At 48.3% G+C, this 25,007-nt stretch overlaps 1 protein-coding gene across 4 annotated transcripts in view; it reads right to left on the bottom strand.

Moving 5' to 3' along the window:
- Positions 1–24,075, bottom strand: part of LOC117997500 (zinc finger protein with KRAB and SCAN domains 4-like) — a 30,322-nt gene extending 6,247 nt beyond the window's left edge. Inside the window, exons 1-2 of one of the 4 annotated variants that reach the window (XM_034985832.1) lie at positions 3,808–4,061; positions 104–576 (exon numbers count right to left, since the gene is read on the bottom strand). In XM_034985832.1, the coding sequence (XP_034841723.1) occupies positions 104–514 (411 nt within the window). In that variant the 5' untranslated portion in view covers positions 515–576; positions 3,808–4,061. Of the gene's footprint in view, positions 1–103; positions 577–3,807; positions 4,062–24,051 lie in introns of those variants that run through there. The other 3 variants (XM_034985833.1, XM_034985836.1, XM_034985834.1) reach the window with 3 other exon arrangements.
- Positions 24,076–25,007: the final 932 nt, after the last annotated feature.

Raw genomic sequence — 25,007 nt, 5'->3', positions numbered from 1 at the left:
GATTAAGAACTTCTGGATCTTCCAGAAACGCCCCTCACACCGATCTTGAGACTTCAGGGAGAGACGGAGCTCGGCTCTCAGATCCTAAGCCCTTTGCCTCTACCTGCGGCCCTGGCTCCTCCAGCTGCCTCTGCAGATACTCCAAGAGCACCACCACCTCGTCCCCGCTCTCCGGGTGCCGCTCCCGCACCCAGGCCTGCAGGTCCCCCGGCAGGATGGCCAGGAACTGCTCCAGCACCAGCAGCTCCACGATCTGCTCCTTGCTGTGCGTCTCGGGCCGCAGCCAGCGTCGGCAGAGCTCCCGGAGCCGGCTCAGCGCCTCGCGGGGCCCCTCGGCCTCGGGGTAGCGGAAGCCCCGGAAGCGCCGGCGGGAGTTTTCTGAACCCTGAACAGGGCTGGCCCCCTCCACAAAGGCAGAGGCCGCTTCCTCTTCCACTTTTATGACCAGAAGCCCGATCTGGTTCTCTGCAGATTGGTCGTCCAAGGCTGTGCCTTCCTTGGATTCTCTAGCCATCCTGGGCCAAGGCGGTACTTGGGCCTCACTCTAGTGGGCAGCTGTATCTCTGCAGAAGATGCCTGCAAGTGGGAAATCACTATTAACCCGTCAAGTGCTAGCAGCCTCCCTCTCGTGCCCATGGCTCGAGGACATTACCAGGGAGATCTGGGGCACTGTTATGTGAACAAATAGTGCCAAAGTCAGTGAATCAGTGTCATCAAGTCTCTAGATCCAAATACCAGCAAACAGGTGAAATACAGAAGCAAATTAAATTAAAGGTTTTCAAACTTTGCTACACATTAGAATCATTAGGGAACTTTTAAAATATCCCGATACCTTGGCTGAACCAAGATCAATTATATTAGTCTGTGGGGGAGATGCCTGGGTGTTTAATAACTTAAATTTTTCTAGATGATTCCAACGTGCAGCTGAGTTTGAAAAGTAATAAGTTAAAGATACTAAAAATAAGCAATCAGCTAAGTTTAGAATGTGAAACATTTTATAGGACAGAAGACTGAAGCTGGTCCATAAATAAATGTTTAAAAAAAAAAAAAGAGGGGGAGGGAAGGAAAACTGTCATAGATTAAAAGGGACTGAGTTGGAGCGCCTGGGTGGCTCAGTCGGTTGCCCGGCTGCCTTCAGCTCAGGTCACGATCTCAGGGTCCTGGGATCAAGCCCTGCGACGGGCTCCACGCTCAGCCCGAAGTCTGCTTCTCCCTCTTCCTTTTCTTCTCCCCCGCCTCCTCTGCTCACACGCCCTCTCTCTGATAAATAAAATCTTTAAAATAAATAAATAAAAGACTGAGTAGACAAGTCAACCAAATGCAAATGGTAAATTATATCTGGATCCGATAGGGAAAAACAGCTGTAAAAAGATATATTTCAGGGGCACCTGGCTGGCTCAGTCCATAAAACATGCAACTCTTGATCTCAGAGTCATGGGTTCGGGACCCACTTTGGGTATAGAGATTACTTAAAAATAAAATCTTAAAAAAAAAAAAAAAAGGACATTTCAAACAATTAGGAAAACTTGAACACAGTGATATTCAGGAATTACTGTTGATTTTGTTGAGTCTAATAATACTATGATTACATTAAGGTCCTTGTTAGAAACTCACACTTAAGCATCTGTATTTATGGGTGAACAGATATGATTGCTGGAGTTTTCTTTACTAAAAGAAAGGGGAGGGCGCCTGGGTGGCTCAGTTGGTTAAGCGACTGCCTTCGGCTCGGGTCATGATCCTGGAGTCCAGGGATCGAGTTCCGCATCGGGCTCCCTGCTTGGCAGGGAGTCTGCTTCTCCCTCTGACCCTCCTCCCTCTCATACTCTCTCTCATTCTCTCTCTCTCAAAATAAATAAATAAAATCTTTATAAAAAAAATAAAAGAAAAATAAAAGAAAGGGGAATGAGGGAAGGGAAGATGGAAGGCAGGGGTAGAAGGGAAAGGGAAAGAAAGAGGGGATAGAAGAAAGAAAGAAAATGGCCAAAAGACAGTGTTTGTTGAAGTTGAGGGACAGGCATATTGGGGTTCATGCTGAGATGTTTGAAATCCCTCCCCCCACCCCATTTAAAAACTAAAATCCTGGACGCCTGGTGGCTCAGTCATTAAGCGTCTGCCTTTGGCTCAGGTCATGATCCCAGGGTCCTGGGATTGAGCCCCGCATCAGGCTCCCTGCTCAGCGGGGAGTCTGCTTCTCCCCCTTCCTCTGCCACTCCCCCTGCTTGTGCTCTGTCTCTCTCTTCCTTGGATTCTCTCTCTCGCTGTCAAATAAATAAATAAAATCTAAAAAAAAAACACCACACTAAAATCCTACCTTCCTTCCTTCCTTCCTGAATAACACAGTGTGAAAGCATTTGGGTGGGGTCATGGGAGGTGGGAGAGCGCCACAGCTCAGCCACTTTGGTGCCCGGGTGGTGTGAGGAGGGTGTCATGGTGGTGGGGAGGCAGGAGTGACAGGAAACCTACCACCACCTATTCCATGTCCCCATGCACATGTCACCACCTGTCCTATTTGGGGTTTTAGCCCAAGGGAATGGGGTGAGAAGGCACCGGATTGGGAGACTCCTTACAAACAGGAAGTGTTGATCAAATAAGGAAACATACGGCAGTTAATGAGAGCAAAGTTGCTCATTTTCAGAGAAGAGAGTTACAAATAGGGCGAAAAGCAATCTGATGTGAACCCTGTAATTTGGATTGGAGTTACCGGCGTCAGCATGAACTCAGTTTCTCACACTTAGAGTAACTCGTGGAAACACACCAGTTAAGTACTGAAATACTCAGGACTCTCCCGGAGCTCAAACACTGGCACGTGTCCAGCACTGGGCGGAGCCGTGATTTCTAACACCTGGGGCCCTAGACCTTCGCTGTTAAAAGCCCTTCTCGCGGGCGCCTGGGTGGCTCAGACGGTTAAGCGTCTGCCTCCGGCTCAGGTCACGATCCCAGGGTCCTGGGATCAAGTCCCGCATCGGGCTCCCTGCTGGGCGGGGAGCCTGCTTCTTTCTCTGCCTCTCTGCCTCTCATGAATAAATAAATAAAAACATTTAAAACAAAACAAAACACCATTCTTGCTCCTGCTAAATCCAGGCGGCCCCAAGGAAAAGGCGTCCCCAAACTGTAAAGCCTTGGAGAGCTGAAGCATCACAAGACACAACACAAACCCGTTTGGGTCTTTGCTTAGGGACGGGCTCTTTTTCCTCCTAAAATAGAGAAATCATCCATTACAAAGAGAACTGACGAAAGATAAGATTTAAAGAAACGTCAGAAAAGCCAAGACCACTCATTAAAAATAAAGGTGCTGTCATAATTAGAACCACAGTAATAATCCTAGCAAATCCTTTTTTTTAAAGATTTTATTTATGTATGTATTTAATTGACAGAGAGACGCGAGAGAGGGAACACAAGCGGGGAGTAGCAGACGGAGAAGCAGGCTTCCCGCCGAGGGAGCCCGACGTGGGGCTCGATTCCAGGGCCCCGGGATCATGACCTGAGCCGAGGGCGGCCGCCTAACCGAGTGAGCCGCCCAGGCGCCCCAATCATGGCGAATCTTGAAACCGTTCTTACTCCGTGCCTGGCACTATTTTAGGGGCCTTACGCATAGTAACTCACGGAATGCTCTCAACCCCGTGAGTTAGGTGACCTCGTTCTTCCCATTTTACAGAGCAGTCAACTGAGGCACAGAGAGGTGACGGGACCAGCCCAAAGCCACCCAGCCAGGACGCGGCAGGGGCAGGAATGGAGCGAGGCAGGCTGACTGCGAAGAGCGGGCTCCAGTCCGGTACCACAGGGGAACCTAGAGACCTCGCCACTGACCTTGTCCACAGACGGAGCCAAACTGAGCGGCCCCCATTCCGGCGGCTGGTGTGTGCGAGCGACCCGAGTATCCCGTCCGCAAACGCGGGGAGGCGGCGGCCCGAGCCCGGAGGCGGGCACGGCCTCCCCGGCGAGAGGAGGGGGCACCTCCGCACCCCGAGCCGGACGCGGGGCAGCCGCACCGGCGACGGGAGCCCCGGGCGACGCTCCGCGGACACCCCCACACGCTCTGAAACGGGCCGCCCCGCGCGAGGGGCGGGGCCGGCGCGGCGGGGCTGCGGCTGCGGCTGCGCAGACGACTCCCGGGCCGCTCTAGCCGCCGCCCGGCCGGCCCTCGGTGGTTCCCCTGCCACCTGCGCGCCTCGCGCCCTGGCTGAGCCGCCGGCGCGAAGCAGGTGTCCCGCGACCCGCGAGAGACCTCCGGCTGCAGCTGGCTGCATTGGCAAATAGAATGAAGGAAAGAGAACTTGTATTTTCTTGTGCAGTCAGAAAGAAACCCGGGGAAAATACGTAAGAAAATTAATCATTGGTTACCTGGGAGAGGTGAATGGTTAGAAACTGAGTGAAAAGGAGGACGGGGGTGAGACATGGAGTATTGCTGTTTTTAATGTATTTTAAGTTTTAGAGCTGATTGTGTTACGTAACGAAAGCATGAATTATACATAACTGTTAAGCAGCACGCTGAATTGTTTGCAGAGAAAATCAAGTTAATCTAATACTCAAATTATGATTAATAAGAGAATGTGGCAAGGTCGTGTAATTTTTTTTTACTTTTTAAAATATTTTATGTATTTATTTGTTAGAGAGAAAGAGACTGAGCACAAGCGGGGGAGTGGCAGGCAGAGGGAGGATCAGACTCTCCGCTGAGCAGGGAGCCCGATGCGGAGCTGGATCCCAGGATGCTGGGATCATCCTGAGCCCAAGGCAAACGCTTAACTGACTGAGCCACCCAGGCGCTCCAAGGTGGTGTAATTTTTAAAAATGTATAATCACAATTGCATTTCCTATCCCCAGCACACGTTAGGAAACACAATTGTAAAAGACAGCAGTTGCGTGAGGGGCAGTAGGAGGTACCGGCTTCCAGTTATGGAATCAGTAAGTGAAGGGAATAAAAGACACAGCGCAGAGAATATGGTCAATGGTATTGTAGTAGTGATGTGTGGGGACACATGGCAGCCACACTTGTGAGCACAGCATCATGTATAAAGTTGTACTATGTTGTACACCTGAAACTAATGTAACAGTCTGTGTCAACTACACTCAAATTTAAAAATGGGGGGGGGGAAGACAGCTAGTATAGGAGTGAAGAAATGCATAAGGTACCTTAATGGAAACATTTTATAAACTTTTATTTATTAAGTATAGGTAATGGAGCTATATATCATGTCTGTGTATAGAACTCAATATCATAAAGATGTCATTATGATATTCCTAAGTTAGTATACAAATTCAATGCAAAGTCAAGCAAAATCCCAAGAATGTGTTCCGTGGAAATTAACTGTTCTTTTTAATTTTACTTCTTTTTTTTTAAGATTTTATTTATTTGAGAGAGAGTGAGCAAACAAGCGAGACAGAGAGAGCGTGCGCATGAGCAGGGGTAGAGGCAGAGGGAAAGGGAGAAGTAGACTCTCCTGATGAGCAGGGAGACTGACTAGGGGCTCTATCTCAGGACCCCGAGATCATGACCTGAGTGGAAGGCAGACACTTAACCGACTGAGCCACTCAGGTGCCCCAAGAGTAAAGTCTTAAAAGTCAAAAAGTGAAACTTTAACACTTTTTTTTTTAAAAAAAGATTTTATTTATTTATTTGAGAGAGGAAACACAAGCAGGGGTAGGAGCAGAGGGAGAGGGACAAGGAGACTCTCTGCTGAACATGGAGCCCATCTTGGGGCTCCATCCCACAGCCCTGAAATGGTGACCTGAGCCGAAATCAAGAGTTGGATGCTCAACCGAGGCACCCAGGCACCCCAAAACTTTAATACTTTTAAAAGAAAACTTAGGATCATTTCTTTGTGACCTCAAGTAGAGCAGGATTTGCTTTAAAATGCACAGACTGTGAAGGAGTAATAAATAATAAATAAATTTGGCCTTATTAAAAATTAAAACTATATTTAAAAACACCAGAAACTAGTGGAAAAGTTAAGCAAATGACTGAGAGAAGATATTTGCAACATGTATAACCAACAAAGGTTCAGTACACTGAATATATAATGAATGTCCATAAATAAATAAGGGGGGAAAAGCCAGCAACCAAACAGAAAAAAAAAATGACAAAAAAAGTGCACAGGCAATTCACAGAGGAGGAATCTAAACATAGGCAAATACGCTGAATCATTAGTAATTAAGGAAAGGCCAATTTAAAACCATATCATACCCACACCTTAACAATAACATTTGTGGAAAAAAATGGAATGCTCATACACAGTTGGTAGGGGTATGAATTACTGTACTCACTTAAAAAGCAATTTTGAAATATATATTAAAGTTGAAAATGATATACATACTAGCCCAGCAGCTTTGAAGTATTTACCTTGTAAGAGCTTTGAACTTAAACAAGAGTGTTCATTGAATACTATTCTAGGCTAGACAGCTTTCGATGCTCAGGATACAAAGGTGTCCCCCCACCCCCCACAGAAAAGAGACAAAGATCCTTGCCCTCATAGAGCTAATGTTCCAGTGGGGATTGACACCCCCCCAAAAAAAGACAAACAAAAACCAAAATTTAAACAGAATAATATATAAAGTAGAATGGTAAATGGAAGCTGATGAGCACCATGATAAAAGAAAAAAAAAGAACCAAATAAAATCTGGGTAGAGAGATTAGAAGTCCTGGCATGGGAGGGGGCTAGATGAAATATCAGGTGGAAAAGTCAGTGTAAATCACATTGAGGAGGTGATATTTTGGCTGAAATCTGAAGGAGATGGAGTTAGCCATATCTGGATATGGAGTGCATATCTGGATAAGAGTGTTCCTGGTAGAGGAAACAGCAAGGAAGCCAAGGGGTTGTGAGATAATAGGTAGTTGGTCTCTGCCCCTGGTTCCTGGCAGAGAGCTCCTAAAACCCTCGTCATTTCCTAAGTGATAAGAACATTAGGAGCATCTCTTATTCTACTGAGGTGACTCTGGGTGGGCTCCTGGGTGGGGGCTTTTCACCAGACAGACCAAGCCATGATTAGAAGCTTGGAATTCTCAACCCATCTCCACTTCTCCAGAGAGTTAATAATGGAGAAATGGGGTTAATATTGGAAATGGAGTTGATAATTCATCATGGCTACACGAGGAAGCCTCTGTAACACCCCAGATGTAGAGTTCAGGGAGCTTCCAGGCGGGAGAGCACACTGACAGCGAGAAGGCGATGCATCCCAACTCCTCAGCCTCCCATCACCACCCTGTAACTCAATCCCTGTATTAAATTACTGGTATGTGATATGCCTAGAGTACCTTCTTTTCCCTGAGTGTACTCTGACTCATTTCTGAGTGTACCCTGAAGTAGAAATATTGAGAAGGCAGCTGGAGATATGAACTTGAGACTCAGAAGCAGAAAGATAGCATATAGATCCATGAAAGTGGGAGAGATCACATAGAAAGTTAGTATATAGGGCGCCTGGGTGGCTCAGTTGGTTAAGCGACTGCCTTCGGCTCAGGTCGTGATCCTGGAGTCCCGGGATCGAGCCCCGCATCGGGCTCCCTGCTCAGCAGGGAGTCTGCTTCTTCCTCTGCCCTCTTCCCTCTCGTGCTCTCTCTCATTCTCTCTCTCAAATAAATAAATAAAATCTTAAAATAAAAAAAAAAGCTTTAAAAAAAAAAAGAAAGAAAGTTAGTATATAGAGAGAGGAAAAGGGAATTGTTATAGATCAGGTTTGCAGGAAGCTGACCTAAGGCTCCAAGATTTGTATGCAGGAGTTTTACTGAAATATATCTTCAGGAATAAGACTCACGAGGAAATTAAGGAAACAGGACCAGACAGAGCAATTGAACTGTGATATGGTTACAAGAGACGCTCCAGCTGATCTTATCAGAAGCTCATGAGCTGGGATGGTCCTTTAGAATTGCCCTGCCCTGATGCAAGGTGTCTGGGAGTAGAGAATACCCTTGTGTGAGGCAACTCTTTTTAAGAGGGCAATTCCCACAGACTCAAGTAGGAGCCGTTGTCTACCAATTCTCCAAACAGCTGGGAAAGCAAATGCCTATTTTGGGTACTGAAGCACAGCATATACCACAGTCTACCCTTGAACCTTCCAATCTATTTGTTTGCTATAATAAGAAGTAGGAACAACTACACCAGAATTTCCCTCTCTTCCTAGGGAAACTTAACAAGGGTAGATGAGTAGGAAGACTTGCAGCCCCTGCTGACATAGCACATCTTAAAGTCATAAAGAATATTCATGTTCTCCCTCCTCTACTACCCATTCGAGATTCCCCTCCTCCTTGACTACTACCTCTGATGATCTGGGGGGTATTCCTGGTAGGTGACCCATACATTCATCCCTGATAGGTCTAAACTTCTGGTCACTACACTCCTCTCAGGCAATAGCTGTTCTATTTGTCCATTTTTTATAAAAATTGCTCAGCAAAGAACCAAGACACATCCACTCAAGTGGATCACCTGAGTGACAAACTTTTTCTTCCCTGTCTTCATTGTGTAACAGCACTCCTACCTTCTGATGATGGGACCATCAGTTCCTGCCTGGGTGGTTACTCCTCTCGTCGTCTGCTGAGTTTTGGAAAAAGGAGGCTTAAATGTCTGGGCGCCAACCCTACCTTTAAGTTTACAGTCTCCCTCTTTCTCATGGCAGAAGTATCCAGGAACTGAGACTTCCAGACTCAGAGGGTAGAAAGCACAAATTTCCCCACGTGGTGACATATAGTCTCTTCCCTTCCTTAGCAGACCCCCAGTGCTACCCCAACCAGCTTTTGCTGCATATAACCCTAGGAACTGACCTAGTGGCCGGATGTGGATGTGGATAGATCCTGAAGAGGCATATGATGTCTTGCTGAGCAGAACCTCTACATCATCTTCAAGCAAGGTGGCAACACTAGCTTTTAACTGGGGGTCATGGAATAATTCTGCAGGCCCATAGGGTTCATTGAGGAATCTGAGGATCCATGACTCTTGAGGCTTTGACTGAGCTATTCCTGTCTGAAGTCTCAGAGTTACATTCCTTCTCAGTCAGCTCTCTGGCAGTGGCTTAGCATACCTGCCAGGTTTGATAATATCCTTGTTTGGAGCTCTGCTACTCTTTCAATTAAGTCCTGAGTCTGATCCTCTGCTTTTTCTGCCCTCTGGCTGAAGGAGATAAGACTTCATATGGTGCCAAAGAAGCCCTCTGGATTTCACACTTTACCTTATATTAGTGCTTAATCACCCTCAGAATTTCACGGCCTTCTTTTAATACATCAGCGGCCACGAGTGCAAAACCCTGAACATTCTTTTGGCCAAGCTATTTCTCAGAGTTGTCTATGCAGCTTGTAACTTTGAGAAATGAGGTGACATTTTCCTCTAGACAAAGTGTAAGCTTAGTTAACTACATACTACAAAAGTGGCAGATTCCTAGGGCACCTGGGTGGCTCACTTGTTAAGCGTCTGCCTTTGGCTCAGGTCATGATCTCGGGGTCCTGGAATCGAGCCCCGCATCGGGCTCCCTGCTCAGCGGGGAGTCTGCTTCTCCCTCCTCCACTCCCCCTGCTTGTGTTCCCTCTCTCGCTGTGTCTCTCTCTGTCAAAAAAAAAAAAATAAAAATTTTTAAAAAATTTAAAAAGGTGGCAGATTCCCTAAGCTTAGGTCTCCCCTGCCCCCGAGATGCAACACAGACTCATTGTGTGCATATCATCCATCTGGATCCATCTTGTAACTTCTTTCAGATTTGGGGGCAAGTAGAACTGGCACATATATGAATATTCATGCTGCTTGCTCTCTATGAATAATGAAGTTCTTTGTTTCTGACCCTGAAGTCTTATGTCTTTGAGACCATCCATGAAACATTAAAGGCTAGTTTTTAGTTTGCAAGATGAATAAAATAAAATCCCAGACTCACCTCACCTGAAATAATGCACCCCAAAATGTATTACCTCCCACGAATATCCTATCCTCCTTTCACTGCCATTGAAGTTTTTAACAATTGTATCAGGGCTATGGGTGTTGCCCTATTCCCTTGCCCTGGATTCTCATCACCAGTTCACATCAGGTCTCCAACTCCCAAATCCCATTTTTGAAACTACTTCCTAGGATCACTTCCAATATCAAATGTAGGTTCAGTTCTCTAGGTAAGAGATTCTGAGATGTGTGTGTAAGAAATTTATTGAGTGAGTGCTGTAGAGAAGCACTACTGGGTGGAGAGGGAAGTTGAACAGAGACATCAACTAATTCTACAAGGAGCTCTGGAACCAGAGCAATTGTCCTTCAGAGTTGTCTTGCCTCAAAGCAAGGAGTCAAGGTTGCATATACCCCTCAGCAATGATCGGCCACTGAACGTGAGATGCCATGTTTGGGGACCTGATCTTGAGGTATGGAGTTGTCATTGTGGTGAAGGACGTGTATCAAGAGCTTCTCAGTCACTGTAAGCAGCAGGGGGAATGAGTGCCTCAGTTGTGACGGAAGGAACTGACCATCAAGCAATAGATTCACTACACGAATCAATGACTGAACTCTAACATCCCAACATTTAGAGAGTGAAATGATACAGGTAGGACCCATAACGGAAACGATGCAGTAAACAACAAGGTAGGAAAACTATGAGAGTGGTGCCCCACAGAAGAGAGTGTTTCAAGGAAGAAGGCGTATTAAAAAACGTGAAATATTGCCAAGAGCCTAGGGTGAGAATTTGTCACTAGAGTTGGGAATGTGGGGGTCAAGAAGTTTCAATGGAGTGGCAAGGACAAACACATGATTTCAGTGGGTTTATAAAAGAAGGGGTATTTTTCCATTTCTGAAACATGAATCTTAATTATTCAGACCTATTCTTAGTAAAAACAACCCATGCAGCATACATGATTTACAAGTAAATTCTTAAAAGCATCGCAGAGCTGATAAGATAGTAAGGAATCTCAACTTAAAATCAAAGTAGAAGTGAAAATGCAGAGAGGCAATCAAATACTTAAGCTGATTTTTATCCTGAGACCTTTTGCCAAACAACAATTTCATCTTCAGTCTGATGGTCCTGAAAGTATAAGACAGAGCAGCTGGCCTGCCTAAGGTAAGCATCTGGTAAGAGGTCCTGCTTTGATAAACCCAGCTTCCATAGGGCGGTGGCATCGGTGAACCAAAAGTAACCCTACTCCTACCTACATCTACCTCTAGCAGACTGTAAAGGAAGTTGCCTTGGTATGAACAGAACAGAACACAACACAACAGTGCCTGAGAATTGTAACTACAAGCCTGCTTTTGCACACATTTGTATTCCAAATTCACAAAGCCAAGATGGGCCAAAAAGTCTCAAATCATGAATTCAGTTTAAAGTATTGCCCTACCTACCTGACAGAGGCAAAGGCAAATCCTCTTAGGAGTACCCACCATTTTCCTTCATTCTACTTGCTTTGAGTTTGGTTTGTTCTTCTTTATCTAGTTTCTTACACTGAGAGGATAGGCTAATGATTTGAGATCACTAAGCATGGCTTTAGCTACATCCCATGTATTTTGGTATGTTGTTTTGTTATCAGTCATCTCAAAGTATTTTCTAATTTCCCTTGAAGTTTCTTCTTTGACTCATTGATTACTTAGGAGTGTGTTGTCTAATTTCCAAATATATGTGAATTTCCCAAATTTCCTTTCATTATTCACTTCTAATTTCATTCCAGTGTGGTTGGAGAACATACTCTGTATGATTTCAATCATTTGAAATTTACTGCTTGTTTTATGACTTACCGTAAGTCTGTCTTGAAGAATGTTCCATGCGCATTTTAGATCTCCATGGGTTTTAGACTCCAGGATCATGACCTGAGCCGAAGGCAGTCGCTTAACCAACTGAGCCACTCAGGTGCCCCCATACTTCTTTTTATAAACTTCAAGGATAAAGGTTTAGCACAGTTTACTTCTAAGCTGAACTTTTATCTCCTCTCTTTGGAAGTTCAGCTTCGGATTTTGACCTTGGGGAAAAGGATAATGCGAATATCAGAAGAGGCATTTAATATCCTATTAAGTTCCAACAACTCCGCCTATGCTCATCAGATGGTATTATTTCTTTTATAAATCATAGTGCACATTTACTGAGAGCTGTCGTAAATGTTCTAAAAGTTTGCACTCATTTAATCTCAAGCGCCCCGTGAGGAGGGCACGGTGAGTCGCCCCCCATTACAGATGGGGAGGCTGTACACAGGGTCCTTTGAGTAAGTTACTCGAAGTCGCAAAGCTCACACTGGGAGGGGCAGGATTTGAACCCAGGCTGTCTGGTGCCAGAGCCCGCGTGTCACTCTGACAGTAGATGGCCTGGGCGCGCTGGTCCCCGCGGCTCCTGCTCTTCACGGAGCCTCAAGGATGCCGCCTGCAAAGGGCTGCGCAGGGCCGGGAGATGACGCCGACAGAAAGGCTATGAACGAGAGAGTACAGCGTGTGCATTTCCAGGCGTCCCTTATTATTTGTAACGAACGGAGGCCTTCAACCCAGGGACGACCTGCCCTTAGACACGGCAGGGCTCACAGCTCTCTAAGCCGCCACGACTGCGGTTTCACACCACCGGGAAGGCTGCGCTGCTGGGGAGCACCGACGAGCCCAGCCAGCACAGTCCTCGGGGAGACCCTGGCGATGATCCCTGTGCGAATCGCAAGGATTCTTACTCCCAAAGCTTCAGTGTTTAAAATGTTAGCTTTTACGGGGGGGGGGGGGGGGCTCACATCTGAATATCCTTTGCATTTACGCAGTCTTTAAGAGTATACGCGGATACTGGTCTTGTAGGGTGGTTCCGTGTTCAGTGTTACTCAAGAACAGCCCCTCCATACCAATTTACTTCCGGGTCATTTTGGGTCCCTTTTCAGGGAAATCACCAGAAATGAAGCGAAGGCCAGGGGAGGAGGAGGCTGCTGGGAACCGCCCACACCCACTCATTCGCCCCGGAGACACCGCACCCAGGCTGCAGACAAGCTGCTCATTCCAGAGCAGGAAAAACCTGCTGAAAACAAAACACGCCACGAAAATCTCACGTCCCAACACGGCCGCGTTGAAGGGTCCGGGGGTCCGTGCAACGAGGCCACTCCGGCAACGGAACGGGTTCTGAGGCGCCTCACGAGGCTGCAGCGGGGACCGCGGGCCTGGCCGCGAGCGAGAGGAGGCGATGCAGGTTCCTGGCCTCCGCCCTTCCAGGCCTTTCTCCCCCAGCCCAGCCCCACCTCACCGGGAGGCCTCGCCCCCTTCGCGCTCGGCCCTCCCCCTCCGGCCTCCTGCGTCTGCTCGCACGCGGCCCGCCGCGCCCTCCCGCGCTTCCGGAGGGGCGGTCGCCGCCTACTGCGCTTGCGCACTGGCCGCGCGGACGGGGCTGGTTCCCCGCGTGGAGGCGCAGGCCCGCAACAGGCCGCGTTCTGGCCGAAGGCCTCGCCGCACGCGTGACGCCGACAGCGCCTCCCGCGCGTGGATCCGGTGCCGCGGCCCGAGGCCTGAGCGCAGGCGGAAGGCGCTCCCACGCGCCGCACGCACTCGTTGGGCCTCGGCCGCGGGTGGCCTCCCCCGTCTGACGAGGCCGCTGCTAGCGCGAAGGCCCGGCCGCGCCCCTCCCCCCGCAGGGCTCCTCCCCCCCGCGACCCCCGGCTGAAGGCCTTCCCGCGCCCCTCCCCCCCGCAGGGCTCCTCCCCCGAGTGGTCCGCGGTGCTGAGTGAGGATGGGCTCTGGGCAGGCCTCTCCCACGCTCCCTGCTCCTGCGCGTCTCGCCAGGGGCCTGCGCCCTCTGCTTTTCCACCCTGCTCCCCTGGGCACAAGGTTCTGCGTACGTGCAATCCAGAGGAGCATCTCCCCGGACTCTGCTATTTCCAGAATGTTCCATTTCTTTCAAGACTCCTTGCCTCCGTGCCAACTCCTGGCTCTCAGGTACGCTTTCACCACCTGGGAGAATACACACACCAGACACTGTCATCTCTTTCAAGCCCCGAAACACACACGCACGTCCCCAGAATGCGACACCGGAGGTGAGAAGGACAGGGGGCTGAAGGAGGACACTGAGACCAGAGCAGGACCGGCAGCACTGCTGACACGGCTGGAGGGTCACCCGGCGAGGGCGAGGCCCCCGAAAGCAGGTGTGCGAGCAGGCGCTGTTCCACCCGTTTCACCTGTGTTAACTTATTAAATGTCCACCCAGCTCCGTGACTGAGGGACTGTGACTCTCTCCACCCCACGGACGTAAGCTGAAGGTGCAGGGAGGCTACCTGACCTGCCCGATGTCACAGAGCTACTAAGAGGCAGTGTTTAAGTTCCAACCCAGGCCGTCTGACCCCGGAGTCCACAGCCTTAACTGTTACCCTCTGCGGACCCATCCAAGTCCTTACCCTGTTCTCCAAATCTGGGGGGACCCAAAGATTCACCTTTGAGCTGCCATGGACTGAAGCTGGATGGCTATCGAGTCCTGCTTGGCCTTCAAATGCAGCACATCCTCCGAGAGCGCCTCAGAACGGCCATGTTCGTGATCTGGGGCCCGGGGAGGGATATTTGGGTTCGTGAGAGGGATTCCAGGAGCCCAGGGTAATAATGAAAGACATCACATGGAACCACAGGACACATTCTGTAGAGAAATGGCATAGGGAGAGGCCCAGAGTGTGATCCCACTCCCACGAGCAGGTGGGGGAGAACAAGGTGGCCTGGTGTGCTGGTGCTGCTTTAATGTATTGTCCTAAGTTCGTGGACACTCCTTCCTTTAAAAGGTGGAGCCTAATTCCCCCTCCTGGAGAGGGAACTGTACTTAGCGACTCATTTCTACAGAAGAGAATGGGTGGCAGAAGTGACGGTACACAACCGGAGAGACCAAGTCCTACAGAGCACTGTGGCTCCCTCTTCATTCTCCCTCTCTCTCCGTCTCTTCGGGGAAGCCAGGAGGACGCTCAGTGAGCCCTAGGCAGAAATCCACATGGCAGAGAACGAAGCCTACTGCCAACAGCCGGTGAGGAACTGGGGCCCCCTCCCAGCAACCATGGAGGGGAGCCATCCTGGAGGTGGATCCACCAGCCCAGCCAAGCCTTCAGATGCTCTCTGGGAGTGGGGTCCCCACTGCCTGGGGCTGAAACAGGAAATCCTGAAGGAGCTCTGCAACCCCAGCACTATACCTCACCTCACCGTGCCTCGGTTCTGGGTAATGGGTTCTGACTCACTGAATGGCCCTGTTGCTCTGTGCCTCACTTTCCCTCTCCACCTCAGGAGAGTGGATTAGATCACCCCACCCTTACAGGACTCGTAAAAAGAGACTCCGAGTTAAAAAAAAAAAAACTTCACTGCAACCTCATGAGAGATCCTCCTAACTTGCTTCCTAAATCCTGACTTACAGAAACCATGAGATAATGTTTGGGTTTTTTAAGCCATTAGGCTTGGGGGCAGTTTATTACACAGCAGCTGAGAACCAGCTGCAGCCAGCCCGCTGAGTCAGCAAACTTCACCCATCGTGTAGAACTCAGTGTCTGGGAGCCCATCTTCCTCCTCTCACCTGGTTCTCAGGCTCACTAAGCTCCCTCTCCAGATCTTCAACCACAGCCACCGCCTGCTCTCTGCTCTCTGGATGCTGCTCCTGCACCCGGGCCTGCAGCTCCTCGGGCAGGATGGCCAGGAACTGCTCCAGCACCAGCAGCTCCACGATCTGCTCCTTGCTGTGCGTCTCGGGCCGCAGCCACTGACGGCAGAGCTCCCGGAGCCGGCTCAGCGCCTCACGGGGCCCAGGAGTCTCTTGGTAACAAAAGCGCCTAAAAAGTTGTCGGGAGGCCTCCTGGCTAGAAAAGCTGTTCTCTCGATGGTAGGTTTCCTGGTCCCACTCGACAGAGGTCACATGATTTGAAATGAAAATGAGCCTGGGTGGCTCAGTTGTTAAGCGTCTGCCTTCGACTCAGGTCATGATCCCGGGGTCCTGGGATTGAGCCCTACATCGGGCTCCCTGCTCAGCGAGGAGCCTGCTTCTCCTTCTCCTGCTCCCCCTGCTTGTGTTCCCTCTCTCGCGGTGTCTCTCTCTGTCAAATAAATAAATAAAATCTTAAAAAAAAAAAAGATTTCCTGATGTATTCTTCTTTAAGAGGACACACCTGATGATGAAACATCATGTATTAATGGAAATCAAAAAGTAGTGGGGGAAAAAGTGAAGGACAGGAACAAGGAATATCATGCTATCATCTATGTTATATGTGAAGCATCTGGAGAAAAGCATATGGCAGAATACACTAGTTGCCCCGATTCTTCCCTCTTTCCTGTAGCCATGTACTTGTAGTACCCCCCCCACCACCACCCCACTGTGAGTCTGTGCTTAAGTACGTGACCAGATTTGGCCAGCATCACACCAGCAACTGTCACAAGACCAAAGGCTTAGGAAGTACTTGTGCGACTCAGTGGCTGGCTTGCCCTTGCCCTCCACAACTGCAAGGAGGAGGATTTGCTTCCTGATGAAAGAGCCATGTGGGACAGAACCCGTCACCCCCAGCAGGGCAGATGGATCGTCCAGGCTCAGCTCACCCCCAGACACATGAGTGAGCCTGGATGAGGTCTGCAGAACTGCTTGGCATACCCACAGGTCACTGCAGATACGCAAGTCAGCCTTGCCCAGGTCAGCTGAACCCCACAGATTCATGTGCTAAAGAAATGCTGATTGCTGCCGGCCACCAAAGCTTTATGGCCATTTGTTATACCACGTTATTATGGCAACGAAAAACTGATGCACAGGGGTGGCTACTGGGGAGGGAACTAGGTAAGTGCAAAAAAGAGAAAGGGAAATTTACCTTCACAGAATACTCTCTGTACTTTTTCTCATTTTGTATCATTTGAAATACTTATTGCAAGAAAACAAAGAAATAGTAGTGATTGAAAAGCCTGGCAGACAATCAATATACAGTAGCATCAGGTAAAGAACAGGACACACAAAACTAGCGATAAAATCCAATGATGATTGCTATCATAGAGAATTCAACCAGGTATCAAGAAAGCAAAGGGTAGAAAAAATAATTCTGACTGGGTACGGAGCAGAGAAAGAACGTGGCTTAGGGGCAAGTGCGTTTGAGTTAGGCCTACAAGAACAAAGAGGAATTTTTCAGGCAAGGACAGGGCACTGGGAGGGGACTCAACATGACAGGCCAAGCAAACAACAGGACCTCAGTTATTTATGGTCACACTGCGCAGGGGTCCTGGCGGCCGAACTGCAGGCTACAGGGTGCGGGTAGAAGTGTGTGGAAAGAGGTCAGGTGGGGAAAGATGCACTGTACTGGAAAACAGCCTTGAACTCTAGGCTAAGATGTTTAGACTTTATTATACGGAAAAGTGAGGGGCATCAAGCTCTTACTTCATTGTCCCAGCATTAGATCTGTATTTTAAAGAAATACTGAGTACGATTCGGGAAGGAAATGGTAAGAGCATGTTGCAGGATTGTGGCACATAAGTTGGGAGGCCATACTGGTAGTCTACTCTCATGGTAGAACTTGAGTTTTATATATGACTTCAGCTCTGTGTTAATAAATTATTAATGTCTGAGAGAATTTAAAGTTTTTCAGTTATGCTTTATTGTGGGAAAATGTATTTATTCCATTCATGCAAATGCTGTGTGTCCACCAGAAGCCTGGCACAGTGTGGGGCACCTCGGCCACAGCAGTAAGAGGAAGCAGACCTGGTCCTTGCCTTCCTGGCATTTCCAGTGGGAGAGACAGACGTTTATGCAGTGTGCACATAAAATTAGGTTACAGGGTTGAGAACACGGAGAGTTAACCAAGATTGTGGAGCTTGCTCTTTGCCAATGTCCAAGGCCAACGACTGCACTGTTTTCACTCCTTACTGCAGCATCTGGGTGTCAGGGTTTTTGAGTCTTCAGTCCAGGAAGCCTGTAAGTCTGAGAACTCCTAACTACGAACTTGCATGGGATTTCGTTATTATTAAGTGTGGCTTCCCATGGGGTTAGATTTACAGGCACAAACTGTTCTATGATTATGGCGCTGCACCTTAATGCTACTGAGAAACCATGGAACACCACAGGCCGACTCCTCACAGCCCCGCCGCCACAGGTGGGGCGGCCTCTCTATTTGCTGTGCTGCTCCCCCCACAGTTGCTGGGCTTAGGACTGACCTCCTGGTCTTGTGCCACCGTGAACCCTGTCTTGACCCCTAATGCCCAGCACGGTGCCGACCCACCGCAAGGGCTCCATGGACGTTCTCGGGATCAGTAACTGAACTCTCCCTTTTCATGTCATCAAGCTGTGGCAAAGAAAGGGATTCTCCGCACGCCACTCCTGCTCCCAGGATCTGTATGCGGTATCCAGTGTTCCCAACCAGTCCTCCCATGTCTGTCTCCACTCCAACCACATTCCAACCTGCTACAGATCCCAAACACCTCTTACGACAAAACACCTAGAGGATTTACAAGTCTAGATTTGCCAGGAAATTATGGATGAATCTTTCCTCAATGTTTTATTTACATGATTTATTCAATTATGTGCAATCTGGCGTCCTCTGATGAACCAAATGGAATGAGTTCTTTAAAATCGTCTTTAGAGAAACAGGGCCGCATAGTGAGTAATGTTCAAATCATGTGGCCTCTGTCAAGTGGGACTGACCAAAGCACCCATCTCAGAAGACTGCTGTGCTAATTATATAACGTAATGTATATGAAAAGCTCAGCACAGTACCAGGCCCACAGCAACTGCTAAATAAATATTAATTACCTGGTATTCTTAGCAAAGCAGTATTAATGAGTTGAATATCCTCTTTTATAGAGAAAATAAGGCAAACAAAATAAAACATTGAATTCATAGGCCAATATTCAGTAGATAGTTGAAAATCCTGGAAGAAATATTCAAGAAAGGTCAGGACAGACTATGACCTGCGGTGACCTTCCAAATGTGTGCTGAAGAAGCCTACTTCCAGATCCCGAGAGGGCATGACCCTGAACATCCCTATGGCAGCGCAAAAGCAACAAATCCAAGACTGGATTCAGATTTCCAGAGAACATGGTACATGCCAGTTATGCTTCATCAGCAGCTGGCTCCAAACATTAGCAGATGATACGCAAGAAGAAAGAAAGGGAAGGACGTGGCGAGCCACAAATGCAAGATAAAAATCTCAGTGGACTGAAACAGACACACGGAGCAGCCACTGCAGTGAAGCCACGGGCTCACGGGTCTCCAAGCAGCTGGGGACAGCCTAGGAGGAAACAGTGCGATCAATAAAGTCCTATGCTACCCACAGACCCCTCGTAAAAGTCAAGGACACAGTTCAGCAAACAAAAGTGAACTCAGAGAGAAGGTGTGAAAAGAAGTAACATAAGCCCAAGAACTGACAAAATATGACAATAAATTCAAATGATTACGGCAAAAAATCCCTAAAAAGTAATATATTCAATCATATGTAAAATGCTGTATGTACAAGCTTATTTACTGAAGCACTGCTTGTGACAGGAAAAGGCTGGGAACAACATGAACGTCGGCCAACAGGGCACCGCAAAAACAGATTACAGTAATCAGTATATTGGATTACGATGCAGTTTAAAAAAATGAGAAAGCTCTTTAGGCACAGATATGAAAGGACTGCCAAGACAGTTAACTGAAAAGAGCAAGGTGAAGAACGAGTGTGACTAACACGCTATCAGTTGTATAAAAAATATGTATATATATATATATATATATTTGAATTCCCAAGCAACATTATTTGTCTTTGGGATGGAAAAGGAGTGGTTGGGGGCAGGGATGACGTGCAATTTTTCAAAGGATATCCTTCATCACTTTTTTTTTTTTTACAGAAGAATATTTTACTACACAAAAGGGGAAGGATATGAAATTAAAATTCTAACGTGTAATGACAAGATGTAGTACATGTTCAGTTCAGTTAAATGTTACAGTGTTAAGGCCCCTGTTGTCAGGAGAATAGAAATACTGAACAATGAAACACTTCATTTAAAAAATTCTAAAGGTAAATACACCTCTAACAATTTAAGGGTAAATCGCAAGCATATGGAATGAATGGAGCACTCACATAAGAATGCTGATAGTTCAATATGTACAACCACTTTGGAAAATTCTTTTTTTTCTTTTTTAAAAGATTTTATTTACTTGAGAGAGAAAGAGCAAGCAAGAGAGCACAAGCTGGGGGGAGGGGCAAAGGGAGACGGAGAGGAGGCTCCCTGCTGAGCTGAAAGCCCAATGCAGGCTTGATCCCAGGACCTGGAGATCATGACCTGAGACCAAGGCAGAGGCTTAACCAACTGAGCCACCCAGGCACTCCTGGAAAATTCTTTAGAATTATCTACTAAAGTTTCAGAATGAAAAAAACTAGGAAAAGACTGCTTGGTCTGTACCCGTGGTGTCAAGTAGTCCAGATGTGGTTTGTTCAATCACTGAACAATTCACTTCAGAGAACGTATTTTTGCAAGTCAATAAAGTAGTGACAACCCATAGCTTTTGAAGATCAGCCAATTCAGAATAACTCATTCCAATAAACACATCTGAGTCCCAAGTAATTGACAACAGTCTGTTCCATGAAACCACGTTTCCACAGACAATGTCAGCCCACTTAACCCCATAAAGATCCAGCAATATTGAACTACATGCTTCTCAAAACTCCTATAGAAGATCAGCAATCTCTTCTGTTCAGAAGGACTGTACCCAGTCAGCATACATCTTCAGCTCTGTCTTCGAGTTTCAGATACTGAGTGATAGTGTCATCATTTTTTAACAAGTGGAACACAGGTATACCCCATAACTAAGTAATTCCACTCCTGGATACAGATCCTAAAGAAACAAGTGCTTACTCCACTAAAAGCTAAATACATGTTCAGACCAGCTTTATTCATAATGGCTCCAAACTTGAAACAACCCAAATGTCCATCAACTGCATAATAAATAAATAGTAAGATTGTGGTAGGCAGAATTCAAAGATGGCCCCATGATCTTTGTCCTCTAGTATTTCTCTTTTGACTGTTGGTTTCCATGGCAAAAGTTATAATTAAGATGTAATTTTCAGGGGCGCCTGGGTGGCTCAGTCGTTAAGCGTCTGCCTTCGGCTCAGGTCATGATCCCAAGGTCCTGGGATCGAGCCCCGCATCGGGCTCCCTACTCCGCGGGAAGCCTGCTTCTCCCTCTCCCACTCCCCCTGCTTGTGTTCCCTCTCTCGCTGTGTCTCTGTCAAAGAAATAAATAAATCTTAAAAAAAAAAAAAAAGATGTAATTTTCAGAGTAGGCAGTTAGTGAGGCTCTAACAGGATGCCTGGAGGCCAGCAAGGAGGTCATGGGCTGCTGTGGGGAAGGTCAGAGGCCCGTCCTGGCAGCACTCCAAAACAAAGCCACAAGAAGCCAATCAAACCAGCACAAAACCCTGCTTCCAAGAAATCCCCGCCCCAAGAAATGTATATTCCACCCCCTTCCTGACAACTGTCAGTAAAAGAAACCCAACCCCAGTGGGCAGCAGTGCTTGGTGCTCTCACATCTCGAGAATGTATCATTACTGTGCTGTGTCTGTCCTTGAATTCTTTATGTGATGAGACCAAGACCCTTTGGCGACATCTTTGGGACAGGCTGGGTCAAAGCCTCAGGGCCTGGGGTCTCCCAAGTTCACCCAGCAACATAATTAAGGTTACTAATTAGTTGGCCTTATGATAGGGAGAGCCATCTCTGGGTGGGACTAAACTACTTGCATGATCCCTTTAACAGTAGAATATTCTTTGGTGACAGAAGAGCACGTCAGATTTGAAGCAAGAGGAGGATCTGACGCACATTTGCTGGCTTGTCCATGGAGAAGGGAACCTCGGGTAAAGGAATGCAGGCAACCTCTAGAAGCTGAGGCGAATCGCCGGCTGGCAGCCAGCAAGGTGAGGGGGACCTCAGTTCTACCAGGAACTTCAATCCTACAACCACAAGAAATTAAATTTTGACAACAGTTTAAGACTCTTGTGTTTTTTACATATACTGTGTAGATTTGGTGCCGTTTATATTACACTAAGTTTTCCTATTTGAATTTTTCTGATGTCCTGGTTCCTGACTGTGTTCTAGACAGACGCTGTTGCCATTTATTCACTCAATAAATGTTCTCTGAGCACCTATGACATACCTGGCCACTTTGCGAGGTACTAGAGATGCAACTGTGAAAAAGACAGAACCACCTCTGTTTTGCTGGAGCTTACATTCCATTAGGAAAGACAACCCGAAAGACAGAAGTGGGTAAGGAGGCAGGCAAATAAGGACTAGGTGACAGAAGTACTGTGAGGAAAACCAACCAGACCCTGAGGTATCAAGTAAACGGAGGACCTATGAAGATAGGTGGTGGGAGGTGAGGTAAACATCTAAGTGGAGTCCTTAAGAGCGAAAAGGAGTGAGCCATGCAAAGAGTAGAAGTGGGGACAGGAAGAGCACTTGACTCTGTTCAAAGGCCCTAAGGTAGGGTAAGGTGTGGTCAAACAAATGAAAGGAGCCTGGAGTGGATCCAGCCAAATGAGAGTGGTAAAAATTTAGGCTGGCAAGATAAGCCGGATCGTGCAGACACAGGAGCTTGGATTTTAAGTGCAAAAGTCATGGAAGACTTTATTATTTTTTTTTAAAGATTTTATTTATTTACTTGACAGAGAGACAGACAGAAGAGCACAAGCAGAGGGAGTGGCAGAGGGAGAGGGAGAAGCAGGCTCTGCACTGAGCAGGGAACCCGACGGGACTCGATCCCAGGACCCTGAGATCATGACCTGAGCCGAAGGCAGACGCTTAACCATCTGAACCACCCAGGCGCCCAGTCATGGAAGACTTTTAAGAAGAGAAGTGAAAAGACTGGATTTAACTGGATTTATGTGTTAAGAAGCTCTGCTCCTGGGTGGTGAATGAGCTTAGGGAATGAAGGTGGAAGCAGAAATGGAAGCAGAAAAGCCCAGTTGAAAGAAGAGTGGGGGTGGACGCTATTGCACTGGATCCAGAAAGACTTCCACCTAAGTATGTTACTGTATTCTTCAAGTTAACTTAACTTTGAAAAATACTCCTGAAAAGCAAAACAGCTTAATCTTTATTTGTAAAAAAGTGCTTCAGTGTTTGGACAGATGTTTCTGGAGCTGTATGAAGAGCTGGGTATACACAGGAGTTTGTAGCTCACAGAGGGGGGCAGGAAAGAATCAGAACTTGGTGAAATAAAAGCCATAATCTTGGAGGCATGTTAGGTATATTCCTGAAGGAAGTAGGAGAGCTCATTCTAAATCCAATATTTGGTTTCTATGCATTACCTGTAACCCACAAAGAATTCACTTCACAGATACTCAGTGCCTATTAGGTGTCAGCCAGCAAACACATGATAAAGGGTGATACAATCGCAGAAGTTGATAGTGTGTCGTCCTGTTCCTTAACTGAACTAAAATCACGGAGGAAAAAGCACAAAAGAGCATTTTTCCTATTGGCTTCACCATAGTAGCAACAAGAGAAATAACAAAAATCGTCAACCACTTGTGTTGAAAAACAAACCCCAAAGCATAACCAAATACAATGACAAATGAATGGAGGGGCCGGTTAAATACCATGAGGAAACAGGCAAATCCAGAAACGGCGGTCCTCCACCGGAGGAAGGGCCAGTATTCCCTGCAACAAGGCAGCCGACGGGAAGAGACACGGGACAAGCAGGACTGTTCCAAGTGTTCAAAGACAACTACATGCAATGAATGGTCTTTAACTGGGTCCCCGTTGGTGCAAATCAGTTGCAAAAGACGCCCGTAAGACAACCAAGGGGGTGGGCACTAGGTGTTAGGTGGTTTTACGGAACGCTCCCCCATTTAGTTAGGTGTGTTAATGGTACTGCCGTCACGATTCGCGTCCACAAAATCCCAATTTTGAAGATACACACTCGGGACTATGTAGGAACGACAAGTCCTGATGCTTGTGACCTCCTCTGAAATATTCAGAGAAAAGAACACAAGCAATAAAGGCTTCATAACGCGAACACTGGCTAAACAGAGGGGCATGGGGGTGCGGCTGTCCGCGGGGAGCAGGACCCCAGGCGCGTCCCCCCCACAGCCCCGCCCTCGGGGGAGTCTCTCCCGCTCCGCCCGGCTGCAGAAGGCGTCCGGCGCCAGGCCAGCGCCCACGGCTCCTCCCCGCCCACTCCAAGGCGCGGACCTTCGTCCTTCCCGGGCCGAAACCCACCTTCGGTCCAGGGAAGCTCCGGCACCGCGGCGGGCAGCGACACCCGGCAACCGAGCAGCCCCACAGGCCGGAAGTGCGTCACCGCCTGAGCCCAGCCGCCTTCCAGGAGCTCTCCTGTCCCCTCTAGGGCCCCGGAGGGCGCTGCGTCTCGGTGGCCACCTCGCCGCCCCACTCCGGCTCCCGCGGGGGAGGGCCAGGCCTCGGGGTCAGGCGGCCTCGGAAACGCAGCGGTCTCTCGAGTTCCACTGCTCGCGCTTGGTGTTGACAGCACAGGACGAGACGGTGGTTGTGAGGCTGAGAATACTGGGTCTTGTTGCAACTGTCTTCTGGATTCTCGGAGTCGAGGAGGAGACGCGGGCCGGTGAAAAGTAACGACATTAGGCTGATGTGTACGTGAAATGAAATAAATGTTTTGGGAGTCATCCTAGGCTGTAGTTGCCGCTGTGTACTTAGAACACAGATACCTGTACTAAGCCGAATTGGCGGCCGAGAACACCGCGGTGAGCTGGAGGAGCTCGCGGGGAGCATCGGAGGAAGACCAGGGGAGGAGCGCGGGAGCATCAGAGGAGGACGAGGGAGGAATGCGGGAGCATCGGAGGAGGACCAGGGGAGGAGCGTGGGAGCATCGGAGGAGGACCAGGGGAGGAGCGCGGGAACACTGGAGGAGGACCAGGGGAGGAGGGCGGGAGCATCGGAGGAGGACCAGGGGAGGAGCGCGGGAACACTGGAGGAGGATCAGGGGAGGAGGGCGGGAGCATCGGAGGACGAGGGAGGAGCGCGGAAACATCGGAGGAGGACGGCGGAGGAGCGCGGAAGCATCGGAAGAGGACTGGGGAGGAGCGCGGGAATATCGGAGGAGGACCAGGTGAGGAACGCGGGAACACTGGAGGAGGACGAGGGGAGGAGCGCGGGAACACTGGAGGAGGACCAGGGAGGAGGGCGGGAGCATCGGAGGA

This window comes from Mirounga leonina, unplaced genomic scaffold (genome assembly GCF_011800145.1).
Source record: "Mirounga leonina isolate KUSES-001 unplaced genomic scaffold, KU_Mleo_1.0 Mir_366, whole genome shotgun sequence".
NCBI classification, from domain to species: domain Eukaryota; kingdom Metazoa; phylum Chordata; class Mammalia; order Carnivora; family Phocidae; genus Mirounga; species Mirounga leonina.
Note: the sequence above shows the minus strand (reverse complement) of the source record. Positions and strands in the feature narration are given on the sequence as shown.